Raw genomic sequence first — 17,513 nt, forward strand, 5'->3', positions numbered from 1 at the left:
CACATTAATTGCGTGTCAGTATATTGTGTAGTGCACTTAAAGTATATTTTAAAGACACTAGAAGCAATAATGAAAGTAGATGAATATGAATGCACATTAAGTGTAATTAATTTCAAATTTATTACATATTAAGCTGACATAAACTGCAATAAGTTGCCATTAAGAGTGATTTTTTGGAACAACTTAAGTGGGACTTTAATACAACTTTATGTCTACTTTCATTATTGCTTCTAGTGTCTTTAAAATATACTTTAAGTGCACTACACAATATACTGACACGCAATTAATGTGGACTAAAATATACTTTAATGTCAGTTGAAAATACACTTAAGTGTGAATTAAATGCATTGTTTTGGGCACACTGAATGCACATTAAGTGTAATTAATTTCAAATTTATTACAGTGTGCCCAAAACAATGCATTTAATTCACACTTAAGTGTATTTTCAACTGACATTAAAGTATATTTTAGTCCACATTAATTGCGTGTCAGTATATTGTGTAGTGCACTTTAAGTATATTTTAAAGACACTATAAGCAATTATGAAAGTAGACATAAAGTTGTAATAAAGTCCCACTTAAGTTGTACCAAAAAAATCACTCTTAAAGGTAGGGTAGGTCAGAATTGTCTAAAAAAAACTTTTATTCAAATTTGTTTAAACTGTCTTTATATACCAATACATAATTAAAATGCAAGTACTCTGAAATAGAGAGTAAAAAAAACGAGTGACTCTAGTGTATTTAATCTTCAATAAACACAGCTCATTAATTCCATTCACTCCCACCTAAAAACGGCTGCGCGACTGCGCGCACGTGGGCAGAGCCAGTAATAGCGGCGGTAGTCATGGCGACGGAGAGTGACAGTCGCGCAAGCCAATCTTGTGATTCGTCCCGAATGGAAATAATGAGCTGTGTTTAATGAAGATTAAACGGTCTAGAGTCACTCGATTTTTATACTCTTTTTATCAGAGTACTTACATTTTAATTATGCATTGATATATATAGAAAGTTTAATCAAATTTGGTAAAAAGTTTTTATATAAATCCTACCTACCCTACCTTTAATGGCAACTTATTTTATTTCAACTTAATATGTAATAAATTTGACATAAATTACACTTAATGTGCATTGAGTGCGCACACAAGATTGCATTTAATTCACACTTAAGTGTATACTTTTAAGTATATTATTTGAGTAATAAGTACACTTTTTAAAAGTACACTAAAGTGCACTTTTTTTTCACAAGGACGCGTTTTGCTTTTCAAAACCCAAACCCACAGAGTGTGCAGAGAACATTATTGAAGCGATCGAACCGCTCCAAACTATGAAACTTTATTGCTAGCACATTATAAACATCCAAGTTTGAGCAGATATCAATGAACACAGCATTTAACAGTAAACAAACACTAGTCTAAACATTATAATATGCATCATAAATTTCATAGCCTACTTTTATACCATGCTGTATTTTATTATGAACATAAAAATATCCTTGTGTTGTATAGGCTATATTAATTTATTTATCATTGAAAGGTTGCCTACCTGTCTTTAGTTCATATTTCAACATGTTTCCATCGATTTCATACATTTTTGTCAGGCACCAGTTCAACTAGTACAATGTGAAGTTAATATTGTTGAATGTGTCCCCAACTAAGCAAGACAGAGGCAACAGTGGAAAGAACCTAAACTCCATCAGGTGACATAAATAGAGAAAAAATCCTATAGCTATAAAAGCTTTACACAAATATTTTTTCAAACATGCTTCATTTTATCTAGGAAATTTGTCACTGATTAAATACACTAATGCACAGGATATAGTAGTTTTTGAAGATGAATGCTAGTTTAACTCAGCCTCTGTGCTGTATATGCTGTTTATGTAACAAAATAAATGGAAAATGTATTTAATATTTGTATATAGAACATGTATTGTATGTGTTCCATCTAATTCTGTGTTGTGACTTATTATAGGTTGAATGATTGTAACTTAACAGACAAAAGCTGTTCAGCTCTGGCTGCAGTTCTTGGATCAGACACCAATCTGAAAGAGCTGAACATGAACAGTAATAATCTGCAGGATTCAGGAGTGGAGCTGATCTGCACTGGACTGAAGAATATAACGTGTAAATTGGAGATACTGAGGTAAGTTGAGCCACAGGAGTCACATGACTAGAGTGAGGTGCGATGACTGACAGGACGATGCCGGAGGCAAAAGCGCAAGAGAACTTTTGTGAAAAATTCAAAGATCTTTTATTTATTTGTTACAACGTGGGTATACCATATCAATCCTGTCATTTTGCTATTTTATTGTTGTTGTTCTTTTTTCGTCGAGAAATATTGAAGTGACATTAAGCATTCATTTTGTTCCAAGAAAAGGAAAGATCTAACATTAAATATCAGAATAAGAGCTACAGATCCTGAGGGCCATTGGCAAATATCTTTTCTTGTAAAATAAGTGCTCCACACGGCTCTGGGGGGTTAATCGAACACAAACCCATCGCTTAACTTCAGAAGGCCTTTATTAACCCCCCAGAGCCGTGTGGAGCACTTTTATCATGGATGGATTCACTTTGATGGAAAAATATACAGCCATTCACTGCCATTATAAAGCTTGGAAGAGCCAGGACATATTTTTTATATAATTCCGATTGTATTAATCTGAAAGTAGAATGTCATATACACCTAGGATGACTTGAGGGTAGACATGTGCCGATTTTCGGTAATTCGATAAATCACGATAATGAATATACACGATATTGTTATCGTGGGCACTTCAAAATACCGTAAAAAATAATAGATCCGAATTTTTATTTTTAGAACGTGCATTATAGCTTATTTTCCATCAACCGCTTGAACAAACACTGCGTATATGCTGCGCAGAACACGTGAGCGCACCCGGATGTAAACAGTGTTCACGTCACATGGAGAATCACTGCACGCAGTGCGCGCCACGGCCACTGACGCCGCATTCAAATTCTCACATGAAGAATAAGAATGGCGGAAGGAGGAACGCTGCCGACAATTTATCCCCCTTCAAAAAGGGTAAAGTCAGATGTTTGGAAATATTTTGGGTTCCAAAAAAATGCAGAGGGATTGCTGATCGAAGACAGTTTCCCTTTGTGTAAGACATGTGGACGGAAAGTGGCTGCAAAACAAGGGAACACGTCTAACATGTTCGCTCATATTCGTGACAACCATCCACTGCAATTCAGGGAGATAAAGGTAAGACACTTTATTTCTCATGTTGATAAAACAACTATTTGAAAGACAGGATGGCAAAGTTACGTTAACTTATTTCCATTTGCTGTATAGGAAGAGTTAAGAGTTGGCATGAACTCCACTTGTAACACTTAACCCTTGTGCATTGTTCAAATTCTCATCCTTTCGTTATGTTCGTGGCTGAAAACAGCCACTACTTTAAACTGCTGTAAAAATTGATCAGATAAATATTTTTTCGCAATTTTTTTTGCATAAATCTATTAATCAACCTCAGTCCTGTTCAAAACTACTAAATGTTTTAAAAAAATTCAAGATTTTAACTCTTTAATTGCCAAATTCATAAATTATGTCACTGATTTGGGGGGGGGGGGGGGGGGGACACAAAATTACTTATTTTCAATATAAAATGTGATTGTGGACTGGATTTTTTTTAACCTTATATCACAGTCTTGGACATGTCAAAGATTAGAAACAACATTGGTTTTGATGCATTGTTAGTTTTTGTGCAGCATCAGATTTTAACTTTTTCTCCCTCATTTACTGTTCGTGGCTGTTTTTGCCCCATTGACTTCCATTATAACCACATTTTTTGATTGCAAAGCCATAACACCATATAATCATGCAATTTTGATTGTTGGTGGTTTTCCCTGTTGGGAAGAGGTAAAATTAGTAATTTTTACTGTTGATAACCACGTGGCACCATTAACCCTTTAGATAGCCATTAACCCTGTGCAAACCATTAACCCTTTGCAAAAAAAAGCTTAGTTTCTGGCTTTTATATGGAGTATAATAGCATAATAAAGTGTGTGTGTGTGTGTGTGTGTGTGTGTGTGTGTGTGTGTGTGTGTGTGTGTGTGTGTGTGTGTGTGTGTGTTTGTGTGTTTGTGTGTTTGTGTGTGTGTGTGTGTGTGTGTGTGTGTGAGAGAGAGTGAGAGAGAGAGAGAGAGAACTCACCTTGATGCGTCTGAGAAAATCAAAATATGCACCTCAGCTCTCAGAACTACATGGAGTAAACAAAAACAAAGTAAGTGTATTGATGCATCTGCTGCCTTTTGATGGTGAGAAATGCAGACTAAACAAAAACTAAGCAAGTGGATTTGAACACTTGCATGCAAGCCTGCTGGTCATTTGATGGTGAGAAGAGCAGCAAGCAACATGAGAAAGGGCTTGACTTGTAGTGAAGTTTTAGATATGATTCTGCAGCCTGACCCCTCCAGCGAGCGGCAGGATGTATTGTCTTCTCCCTCTGACACCACAGACTCAGGAGAGGCAGATCCTGATTTGGATGTGGCACCCCCCTCATCCTCTCTAGCTTCCACTGAAGGCGAGGAGGATTCAGAGGATCCTGGGTCTGGGTGGATTGGGAGAAACAGCGAAGTGTGGTTTTTCAACAATGCAGAGACAACTCCCTTTCTTCAGCCTGCCAGAGGCGTGACTTCATGGCCGACGCGCTATGTCATCGCAAGGGTCCAGAACATCGATTCTGTGTTCAATCTGTTTTTTACAGGCGCCGCACAATGAGAAACTGGACCGGGGTGGACTCCACAGATCTCCGTGCCTACATGGGGCTACGGATTTTGGCCGGTGTCTACAGGTCCAGAGGGGAGTCCACACGTCGCCTCTGGGATGATCGCAGTGGTCGTGCGATTTTTAGAGCCACCATGTCCCTCTCAAGATTCAAGAAATCAGCAGAGATCTGCATTTGGGAGGTTGGTCATGCTGACAATGAGGTCAATCATCTCGTCGGCCCTGGAGTCGACTCTGGCAGGCTGAAGAAAGGGAGTTGTCGCCGCGTTGGTGGAAAACCACACTTCGCCGTTTCTCCCAATCCACCCAGACCCAGGATCCTCTCAATCCTCCTCGCCTTCAGTGGAAGCTAGAGAGGATGATGAGGGTGCCACATCCAAATCAGGATCTGCCTCTCCTGAGTCTGTGGTGTCAGAGGGAGAAGACAATACATCCTGGAGCTCGCCGGAGGGGTCAGGCTGCATGATCATCTCTAGAACTACACTACAAGTCAAGCCCTTTCTCATGTTGCTTGCTGCTCTTCTCACCATCAAATGACCAGCAGGCTTGCATGCAAGTGTTTAAATCCACTTGCTTAGTTTTTGTTTAGTCTGCATTTCTCACCATCAAAAGGCAGCAGATGCATCAATACACTTACTTTGTTTTTGTTTACTCCATGTAGTTCTGAGAGCTGAGGTGCATATTTAGATTTTCTCAGACGCATCAAGGTGAGTTCTCTCTCTCTCTCTCTCTCTCACTCACTCACTCTCTCACTCACACACACACACACACACACACACACACACACACACACAAACACACACACACACACACACACACACACACACACACACACACTTTATTATGCTATTATACTCCATATAACTCCATGTAAAAGCCAGAAACTAAGCTTTTTTTTGCACAAGCCTATCTAAAGGGTTAATGTTGCCACGTGGTTATCAACAGTAAAAATGACTAATTTTACCTCTTCCCGACAGGGAAAACCACCAACAATCAAAAATGCATGATTATATGGTGTCATAGCTTTGCAATCAAAAAATGTGGTTATAATGGAAGTCAATGGGGCAAAAACAGCCACGAACAGTAAATGAGGGAGAAAAAGTTAAAATCTGATGCTGCACAAAAACTAACAATGCATCAAAACCAATGTTGTTTCTAATCTTTGACATGTCCTAGACTGTGATAAAAGGTAAAAAAAAAATCCAGTCCACAATCACATTTTATATTGAAAATAAGTCATTCTGTGTGTGTTTTTCCCCCAAATCAGTGACATAATTTATGAACTTGTCAATTAAAGAGTTAAAATCCTGAATTTTAAAAAAAAATTAGTAGTTTTGAACAGGACTGAGGTTGATTAATAGATTTATGCAAAAAAAAATTGAAAAAAATATTTATCTGATCAATTTTTACAGCAGTTTAAAGTAGTTGCTGTTTTCAGCCACGAACAAAACGAAAGGGTAGTGAATTTGCCCACAGTGTACTGTTAAGTTTTTTAAAAATTTCAAAGCATTTTCCTAAAATATGTGTCAAAATAAGATTTGTCACCAAAAATCATTCCATTTGCTGAAACACGGAAAAAGTTATGGCCAAAATAAGACTCAAAAATACACCATAGTGGCTGAAAACAACCCCAACAGCACATAAGGGTTAAGTTTGCGTCTCGTATTTTATCAACAAAAATGCAATATTCAGCTAAAAGTTATGTAATTAATAATGGAGGTTAGGCAGAATAATAATAATAATAATAATAATAAAATAAACACAATCATACATTTCCACACAGTGTGACTGTGTGAGTAAATGATGTTTATAGATGTTTACAAGAGAGTACAAGCTTAAGCTCATGTGTTTTCCATTACTAAAATCTAGTATTGAATGACAGAAGCATTTAGTTAAAAGTTGGAATTTGGATTATTTTTAATCTAACAAATAAAAAACGAAAATGTACTTTGCTTGTATTCTCTGTCTGAACAGCATGTTTTATTTATATTATCAGAGGTATGAAGTAATTTTTTTTTACCCTATTTTATAGTGTGGCCATGCATCTAGCAGTGCTGGTTCATCTTCAGCTGAAGCCATTGTTCAGCCAACAGTCAAAGAGGCATTCCAGCGTCAGGCATCATATGGACCTTCATCTCATCGGGCCAAAGAAATCAATCATGCCATAGCATATTGTATTGCTAAGGACATGATCCCCATTTGCACAGTAGCAAAACCAGGATTTCTGAAATTGATGAAGACAACAGTTCCACTTTACAAAGTTCCCTCACAGAAGTTTTTCTCTAAGACAGAATTACCCAAAATGTATAACAGTCTAAAAGAGAATGTTGGCAAGCGTATAGCTCAGGGAAAATGGTATGCAGCAACTACTGACCTATGGACCAGCAGTGGAGGAAGTGGTCATCCATACTTCAGCTTCACCATCCACTACCTCACAGATTGGAAACTTCAATCAAACTGCCTGGAAACACAGTTCTTTCCAGAAGACCACACTGCTGCCAATATCAGTGAATGTTTTGATAACATGTTGCAGGAGTGGGGCATCAAAAAGGAGTCTCTTGTCAGTATTTCAACTGATAATGCTACAAACATGAAAAGGGCATTCGAGACTGACACCACCACCTTTCCCGGCCAGTGGTTTGGGTGTTTTGGCCACAACTTGAATCTGGCCATTTCTAAAGCTCTGAAAATCCAGAGGGTGGACACAGCTGTCCGAAGCTGTCGACATTTGGTGCAGGGATTTTCAAGAAGCTGGAAGAGAAGAAGAGAGCTTAGAAATAAACAAGGGGCCTTAAATGTCCCTCAGAGGTCACTCATCCATGATGTAGTCACTAGATGGGGATCAACACAGAAAATGCTTCAGAGGTTTATTGAACAGCAGCAGGCAGTCTGTGCTGTACTGGCAACCGAGAGAGGCGCGTGGCATTTGATGCCAAAGGATGCAGATATTGCAGTCATTGAGCAAGTCTTGCAAATCCTTCAACCGCTTGGTGATTTTACTGATGCTTTGGCTTCAGAGAGCAGAGTGAGTCTGTCAGCCCTGAGGCCGGTGCTAGGTCACATCATCTCAGACGTTCTTGAGGTAAAAAATGAAGACAGTGCCCTCACCATAGACCTGAAGAGGGTAATGAAGTCAGATCTTGAATCCAGGTACAGTGTCGATGCAAAGAAGGTGATGGACTTGACAAGCTTTGTTGATCCCCGGTTTAAGGGAAGCTTTGCTGATGACCTTGATGCCACGTCAACTGCTGTATCGAAGAAGCCTCAAAACTGGCAGAGATGACAACGCTGAGTGAGGGAGCTGCCCATTCAGAGCAAAGCAGCACAACTCACACCCCCCCCCCCCCCCCCCCCACCTTCCTCTGAAAAACAGCAGCAAAGCTTGGCCACCCTGCTCAACAAAATCACCTCCACAAGGCAGCAGAGAGCAGATGAGCAGGAGGTTGAAGGCAGCAGCATTAAGTCAAAGACTGAAGCTGAAATAAAAGTGTATCTTTCTCTGCCACTAATAAAATCAGAGGCAGATCCATTACAGTGGTGGAGTTTACATGCTGAAGAACTACCTCATCTTGCTACCTTGGCTGAGAAATTTCTCTGCATTCCTGCAACAAGTGTTCCTTCTGAAAGGGTATTTAGTGCTAGTGGACATATCCTCTCACCTCAGCGTTCAAAGCTCAAGCCAGAAAAAGTGAACATGCTCACATTTTTGCACTTTAATCTTGGGGAGTAAAATATGCCAGGTAGCCCAACACAACTTTATAGTTGTGTATCGTTCTGTTTTTGCAAATGTTGTTCTTTTGCAGTTTGCACATTATTCATTTTGATATAATTGTTCAGTTTACTTATATATTTTATATTGTTTTACTTATATTTATTTGTTTTTAAATGTTTTAATAGGTAATTTTAGTTCATTAAAAAGTTATTAAGGTTACTAAAAGGACAAAACTGAAGTTTACTTTTTTTATCCTGTTTCTCTTGTAAAGTGAACATGCTCACATTTTTGCACTTTAATCTTGAGGAGTAAATATGCCAGGAAGCCCGACACAACTTTATAGTGTTTTTTTTGTGTGTTTTTTTTGCAAATGTTGTTCTTTTGCAGTTTGCACATTATTCATTTTGATATAATTGTTCAGTTTACTTTTATATTTTATATTGTTTTATTTATATTTATTTGTATTTAAATGTTTGAGTTACTTTAGTTCATTAAAAAGTTATTAAAGTTACTAAAAGGACAAAACTGAAGTTTGTTTCTTTTTTTAACCTGTTTCTCTTGTAAAATTACAATATCGTGATAATACCGTATACCGTGATAAATGCTCTCTCAATTAATCGCAGCATGAAAAAGTGATACCGGCACATGCCTACTTGAGGGTGTGTAAATCATGGGCTAATTTTCATTTTTGTGTGAACTATCCCTTTAACAAGACGACTAAGATGGGCTTCCTTGTTGTAGAGGCGACTGGAAGAGCGATCATTCAGATTTATATTGTTCAGGTTTACCTGATTAATCAGCTGAGTGATTTCCTCTCTGTTCTAGACTCTCTAACTGCAGCGTGACAGAAGAAGGTTATAAAGCTCTGGCCTCAGCTCTGAGATCAAACCCTTCACACCTGATAGAGCTGGATCTCACAGGGAATGATCCTGGAGAATCAGGAGTGAAGCAGCTCAGTGATTTACTACAGGATCCAGACTGTCAACTGAAGACACTGAGGTGAGACGGGATCTAATAATTAACTAAATTAGTTATATGGAGGCTAAATATTCATAACTAATATAATATTTTAGCTATACAATTAGCTTGACAATTTGTTGCATCAAAATGATCAAGATGAGAGGGTTGTTCCATAAAACAAGATTAGAATACAAGCCAGGCTTATTTTGGTTAGTCAAACTTATTGTCGATTGATTCTTTTTCATAAAGCAAACTTAAAATAGTTAAAACTCAGTTACTCTGGCAACTTATGCTGGGAAACTAGCCTGGTCCAGGGCAGGCTAACTGTCAGGCTAAGCCTCAGTTGTTGCACAGATCCTCTGCACAGATCCTCTAACACTGACCAATAGGAACACAATGACTGATATTCTCTCATACCATTATTTGACTTTATTAACCACTATCAGTCCAAAAATAAATATACAAGAAAATCAACTTAAATAAGGCTACAATGATAAATGAGATAATATAGACCTACAAACGTGTTAAATTGTATATGAAATGTTTATGTTATCGTTGTTATATATATATATATATATATATATATATATATATATATATATATATATATATCCTACAGTTTTTCTTTTCTTACTGGCTGAATGTTTTGTGCCCAAGATTTAATTAGATAGTTTTAAAGATTTATGAATACATTTCTCTCTGGTTTTAATTGGCAGCTGTATACATTTTTATGGTTATTAGAAGAACATTAGAACATTACAATCTAAAATAGAATAAAAAAGCTTATTAAAGCAGAAGTTAAAATCACAAAATTTACAATAAATAATTACAAAAGCACAGATTACATTTTAACTGGTAAGATTACTGTGCTTAGTAATTGGACTATATTAGACTTGATTTACCCCATTACAATAGTCCATTTACAGTTATTTCTATCATAAAAAATACACTTATTTGTAGGTTTAAAATTCTAAATAATGCACATCTAATGTCCAACAACAAATGTTTTAGCACATATATATATATATATATATATATATATATATATATATATATATATATATATGTGTGTGTGTGTGTGTGTGTGTGTGTGTGTGTGTGTGTGTGCTTTATTATGTCTTTCAATTCAAACACATTTAGTACAAATGTACAGTTAAAGACATAATATTTTCCCCCAATAAATCCTTCTTATTTTTCCTTCTACTTTTTTTCTTTTGTGATAATACCCACCAACACATAATTGGAACAATAACCAATACGTACATAGTTAGACACTTTTACATATGAAAAAAAGGAAAAATTAAACAATCACATATTTATATCAAACTCTTATAATGACACACAATTCCTAATAAGTTATTCAAGTAATATTATTTAAATATCAAATATTAAATATTAAATAATAAAATAAATAAAATAACAAATAACTAGAATTAAAAGGGAGGGTATGTTATTTAGTTATAGGCTAATATGTATTCCTTTATTTTATGGAATATTCTTTGATTTTAGAGTTGCACATATCTTTTCAAAATGTATACTTTTGCTCTTCATTTCATGTTATTCTCTCCATAATGTACCGTATAAACTAAATCCAACCAAACATTCTTGCTTTCTCCAAAAAAAAAACAAAAAAAACAATGTTGCTTTAAAAGCTGTAATTCTCAGCATTCTAAATAAGTATAAGTCATCTTTATTAAGTAGCTTAGGTCCTAAACCCAAAACTATATTTTGTATCTTTATTATATTTGGTTTCTTAAATTCTTCCCTGAATTACTTCCATTTAATTTTTATTATTATTTTAAGTATAAAATATAAGTGTAATGAGCTATAAGTTCACTGTAACTTATCCAACATCCTAAAGATAAATTATTATAATTAGAAGATATTTCTGATGTTATAAAATATCGCATAGCCTATTATTTTTCCAAGCAAAATGTATATAGTCAGAATTATCGCGCTCCGATTTGGCGCACAAGCGCGCAGCAGCGCTCGTTCAATATGAGGTTTAGCAGCAAAATGGAAATATTTGCTCGATTTTTCTAAGATTTACAGATGGAGAATATTCCTGTGAAATGTAAGTTTTGCAAAAACCATGTTTCAAACGCATAAAACGGCACAAAATATATGCAGTTTGATGGTGGATCGATTTGATCTATGATCAACCTCTAGGGCTGCTTAAGAAACGCGTGCACACGCAGTTATCTAGACTAGATCAACCTGGATCAAATTAGTGGGTTTGCGTGAACTTGAATGACCTTTTATGAAACCGCTTTAGCCCCAACTTATTTGTTAGGTTCATTCAAGTCGGGTTTTGGAGTTTAATCCCCGCTTTTCTTGGCGTCATTTATGGAACAACCCTCAGATCAGATGCTGCAGCTTCTGTCATGATGATGATAAACGTCAACGCAGTTTAGTTGTGATACGAGCTAAAGGTCAAATAGACATTATGGGTCAGTATATGGGCTGCTATTCTGGAGTATACCTTGATAATTTAAATGAACAATTGTATTTTTGTGCACACTTCTCATCAAAATTCTAGATATCCTTTTAGTGTAATAGTTTTCTGATTACAATAGTTTTGCATCAATCCCAGATTCACCGCCGACATATAAAGCACATTTAAATATAGCAGAGCTATCCAAAGTGCTGAACATAGTAATGAAAAATAAATAAATAAAAGCACAGAAACGTAAAACCAAACAAAACAAACAGTGAAACAAGGATATTAAGTATCAAAACACCAGGGAATAGAGATACGTTTTAAATTTTGATTTAAAAATGTAAATGGAAGGTGCAAGGCGGATGTCCAGAGGCAATTGATTCCATTGACGGGGGGCGGCAACTGGGAAAGCTCTGTCTCCCTTAGTTTTTAAATGGGAGCGGGGGATAGATAATAGAGCCTGGTCTGCAGATCTTAATCTGGAAGATGACAGAAGAGTAAGAAGATCTATTAGATAAAATGCAGCTTGATCATTAAGAGCTTTAAAAACAAACAACACGATTTTAAAGGGATACTCCACCGTTTTTTCATATTATATGTTATTCCCTTAACTAAGACGAGTTGATACATACCTCTCTCGTCTCAGTGCGTGCACTTAATCGCTCTGGCGCGCCGCGACACTTTGATAGCACAGTTTATTCAATAGGGGCCAAGCAGAGAAGCTACCAAACACCTCCACGTTTTCCCTATTTAAATACAGTTACTCGAGTAGTGTAACTCGACCTAGGATGGTGACACAAAACAAAACGTTGCGCTTTTCTAAGCGTGTAAAATGGATAACTATATTGTATGGCGGAATACCATATCAAGTGCTTGGGAGCACTTCGACTTGGCGCAGTAATATCTTCTGGGAGAAGGAGCGGGGGCCGGTGAGAGGATTTTTCACGAGTGAAGATATTACTGCGCCAAGTCAAAGTGCTCCCAAGCACTTGCTATGGTATTCCGCCATACAATATAGTTATCCATTTTACACGCTTAGAAAAGCGCAACGTTTTGTTTTGTGTCACCGTCCTAGGTCGAGTCGATCAAAGTGTCGCGGGGCGCAAGAGCGATTAAGTGCACGCACTGAGACAAGAGAGGTATGTATCAACTCGTCTTAGTTAAGGGAATAACATAGTTTAATATGAAAAAACGGTAGAGTATCCCTCTAAACTGAATTTTTAAATGAATCGGGAGCCGATGAAGGGACGCTAAAATTGGGGTGACATGATCATATTTCTTTGTTCCCGGTCAGCAGCCTTGCAGCTGCATTTTGTACCAACTGGAGGCGACCAAGTGATGACTGAGTTTGCTTTAGGACTGAGTGTCGCTCTAGTTTCCTTCAAATTTACATTTATTTGTGTATTTAAATGTTCAAATTAAAAAAAAAAAAAAATGTATCGTATCAATCTTTTTTGTAATGCAACAGACATTGAGTTGAGAACTGAATTGACTCTTCTGCAGGTTTGTGAGTCCTGCTGCAGAGGAAGCCTGTCAGTATGTGGATAGAGTTGTGGGTATAAACCCGTTACTCCAGAGAGAGCTGAATCTGTGTAAACATGAACTAGGAGACACACGAGTGAATCAGATCGCTGCTCTACTGCAGGATAAACACTGTCGACTCAACACACTGACGTGAGTATTGCTCATTTATTTATAATATTACTTTACTTTTAGTTGTAATGTTAGCTGATGATCATATTTCCTCACTTGTTTGAGTCAGATCAGTTTTTTCCTCAGCGTCACAAAGAGCCACAACAATTTAAAGTAATAAAATTAAACAGTAAATTAAAAACACACAATTAAACGTGATATCAAGCTTTAAATATTTGGTTAAGACAGACAGTTTGATCATGGGTCAATAATTATTTCAGTAACTGTAGAGGCAGAACAATGTTTTTGTAACATCAGAATCAGAAATGTTCATAACTGCTTTCAATCAATGTTTGTATTTCCCAAAACTTAAAATGTCAAATTTTGGTGCAGTATATAATGTAACTTGTAATAATTTAACAAGTGCATTTTAAAAGTCTGTGATCAGTGTCTGCCTGTAATAAGATCCACTGAAGGCAAGTTGACTGAACAATAGTGATGAGCGCTTTCGAAACACGCTTCATGAAGCTACGAAACCTTTACAAATCTTTGGTTTCAAATCAGTGGGTCGGAGTGTGTATCAAACTGGCAAAGTCACATGATTTCAGTAAACGAGCTCCGTTACGTTATAACTGTTTCAACACATTTCAAAATGTCAATGGTTTACCGCTGAGGGGTGATGATCTCTGTGAACCCATGAATCATTCAGATTCACTGATATTGAACAAGTGTTTGTGAAATATTGTAAATATTAAAGTTATAGCTTATTTAGAGAAATCAGCAGAATGGCTTAGTGCAGGCGCTAACGGCTCCAAATATGTATCTCGTAATTTACCCCACTAATAATGTCCATAATGTTACCAAACTTCTATATTAGTGCAAATAGGTTCCGTACTCACAAACTTCCCAATGCCTCGTTTTATTAGTACATCATAAGTTTATTAAAATAAAACTTGCCTGATGGGTTATGCTACTGCTAGACCGGACGTTGACATCACTTCGGTGAGTTGAGAAAAGTCAGTAAAAGTCCCTTGCAGAACTCACCAGTGTCATCACACTACATCCTTATGCTTTGCTTTCTGCCAGGACTTTTACTGACTTCAAAACAGTGAATCATTTTGCCACAAAATTGGTTTAATTGATTTGAAGCTTTGAAAAGCTTTGTTTGTATTCAAATAAACGTGAACAAAACTAAAAAAACAAAGACTTGACTGAGAAACATGAAGGTCACCAACAGCAGTCACAGGAAACAAAGCCAGACAGAAGACAATGGCAACATGAAGGCACTCTCTCATTCCTCCGCTTCCCCGTCTGCATACACCATGCGTCTGAGCAAACGCTTTAACAAAGGTATTATATAGCATTTAACGTGTAAACGACGGTGCTGAATTACCCCACATAACAGGACAGCACTCACAGGGAAAATAAATGGAAATAAAATAAAAACATTGGAGAAGGTTAACATACACACGTTAAATTCACTTAAATGCACATATAAATGTTCTTTAAACTGATTGTTGAACTACTGTGTGTATAATAAAGTTCCTTTTTTACACAAACAGTCTCATTGCATGAAGATATTCACAAGGCATTTTAGTATGAAATTAGCCCTAGTATATACTGGAAGTAAGGTTACAGAACTATCAAGTTTAACTCACACTTTACATAGTAAATCAAACGACGTAGTCAAATGAAAGATCACAAAAAAAACCATACCTTAAACAGAGTAGTGAGGCACAATTAGGGACATAGAAGAAGGCCTAGCAGTACTCTCTCATTCCTGCATTGAAAGACGCACGTGAAAATGAGGCTCTAACTTTAACACGGTTAAAAGAGCAACTTACAAAGAAAATAATCGAATCACACTGATACACATTATGACATAACCTCTTAACAGTGTTTTGACATCATAAATAAAGTGATTTCATTACCAAAAATCAGTCAATACAAGACAAATAGAAGAGAGAAAATCTACCTCCGCTTCCCCGTCTGCATACACCATGCGTCTGAGCGCGAACGCTTAAAGGAGAAGCAATATAGTTTCCGTAGGTGTCCCACTAATTAAAGCCCCACATACAACAATTGATAGGAACTCTCGATCGGAACCATTGAAAACAGTACATTGAAAACAAGTTTTGCTGAAGTTAATAGTATATACATTTCTTATTACACATAATTTTTTTTAAAATTAAAACTCAATTGCCTAAACTGACTGGCTACATACTTCCCCCTTAACTTCACAAAACTTGAGCTTACACCTTTGTGTTGAATAAAGGAGCAAATAGGGCAATTAGATTGTTACTTGACAACATCATTCTGTCATACAACATTCATGTTTCCCGACACTCACGGGAAAAAGAACATAAGAAAGTTGATCAGGTTCTCAGATATTCTTTTGCTCAAGAGGTGCCTTATGCACCACTCAATGTGACTTAATTTACACTTTTTTTGTTGCCTCACATTCTTATTACTGGGCCCACATAACTTAAAACCTCTTAAAATAAAGTTAAACTTTAACTGCGTTGTGAGTTGTTCTCTGAGTCATATTTTGAATCAGTCTGTTTACTGGTCTAACTAACCCACCAACCCGTGTTTGTACCTGGGTCACTATCTCAGATACATTAGGGGGTGCGCTAGAGATGGACAGGGTGCTGGTGGATCTCAACTGCTCTCTAGCACTGGGCATTGCGTCAACTGCACGCACTTGGTCTTGAGAGTCTGTAAGATTTGATGGGATGATTTGGGAGTCGGACTGAGGGAAATTCATTTCAGACCCTGGGTCAAAATCGTCTGATTTACTCTCAGGCTTTCCAGGATCCATTACACTCTGCTGTTCTCCTGCATCTAATCGCCCTTCCACCGAATTATCTGTGTCAGGTAAGGAAGCAACCCACTCAGCAGTACGCTCTGTTTCAGGAAGGTCACTCCCCAGTGCAGAATTATGTGCCAAAGCTTCACCTGGCTGCTCCTGGCTGGCTAATGAGTCATCGTGGAAAGACTCATCTTCATGTTCTCCTTCCTCAAGAGGCAGAAAGTTGGCTTGCAACATAAGGTTACGGTGTACTACCTTCTCTTGACCCGTACTGATATTCTTAACACGATAAGTGTGGCATCTGGGGTCTTTAGAAACCACCACATAGGGCACTGATTCCCACTTATCAGCCAGTTTTCTCCGTCCTCTTTCACCCTTGTTGGCTAACAGTACTTGGTCTCCTTCCTCAATGTCGCATCCCTTTACTCTCCTATTGTAGAATTCAGCCTGTCGTTGCTGACTTGCACTAGCATTAGCCTGAGCAAGGTTAAGAGCCTCATTGAGTTCATCGATCAATTTTTGCAACATAGCTGCCATAGTCTGTGATGTCGTCATCTCTTCCAACACTATGGAACATAACATCTATTGGCAGACGAGGGATCCTTCCATACATTAGATAGAATGGTGCGTAACCCGTTGATTCATGAGCGGTGCAGTTATAGGTGAACGTCAGTGTTTGTAACATTTGAGGCCACTTTTGCTTAACTCTTGGGGGTAAGGCTCGTATCATACTGCCTAGTGTGCGATTAAACCGCTCAGTGTGATTATTCCCCATAGGGTGATAAGCCGTCGTTCTCAACCTCTTGACACCTGCAATCTGCAGCAACTCCTGGATCAGTTCACTCTCGAAGTTTGCACCCTGATCTGAATGGATCCTCTCTGGGAATACATAGATGCAGAAATATCTGTCCCACAGTTGGCGAGCTACTTGCTGGGCTGTTTGGTTTTTGCATGCAAAGGCATGTGCCATTTTGGTGAAATGGTCTGTAATCACCAACACATCAACACTTCCAGCTCTGCGATCTTCTGCAGACCAAAAGTCTATGCACACCAGCTCTAGAGGCCTGGTTGTCTTAACACTCTCGAGTGGGGCTCTTGCTTCTGGCTCAGGTGTCTTGCTCACCACACAGCGCTTACAGCATCTAACATGTTCTCTGACATCCCTCTCCATGCCTACCCAAAAGAACCTTTCTCTGGTCAAATGAAGTGTTCTGG

General features: G+C 37.5%; 1 protein-coding gene across 2 annotated transcripts in view; it reads left to right on the top strand.

Moving 5' to 3' along the window:
• Nucleotides 1-17,513, top strand: part of LOC306998034 (NACHT, LRR and PYD domains-containing protein 3-like) — a 108,534-nt gene that overhangs the window by 35,808 nt on the left and 55,213 nt on the right. For both annotated transcript variants that reach the window (XM_079611765.1, XM_079611766.1), the window contains exons 8-10: nt 1,968-2,138; nt 9,280-9,453; nt 13,358-13,528. In XM_079611765.1, coding sequence (XP_079467891.1) covers nt 1,968-2,138; nt 9,280-9,453; nt 13,358-13,528 — 516 coding nt within the window. The remainder of the gene's footprint in view (nt 1-1,967; nt 2,139-9,279; nt 9,454-13,357; nt 13,529-17,513) is intronic.

The sequence above is a fragment of the Phoxinus phoxinus genome (assembly GCF_949152265.1).
Source record: "Phoxinus phoxinus genome assembly, chromosome: 5".
Lineage (NCBI taxonomy): Eukaryota > Metazoa > Chordata > Actinopteri > Cypriniformes > Leuciscidae > Phoxinus > Phoxinus phoxinus.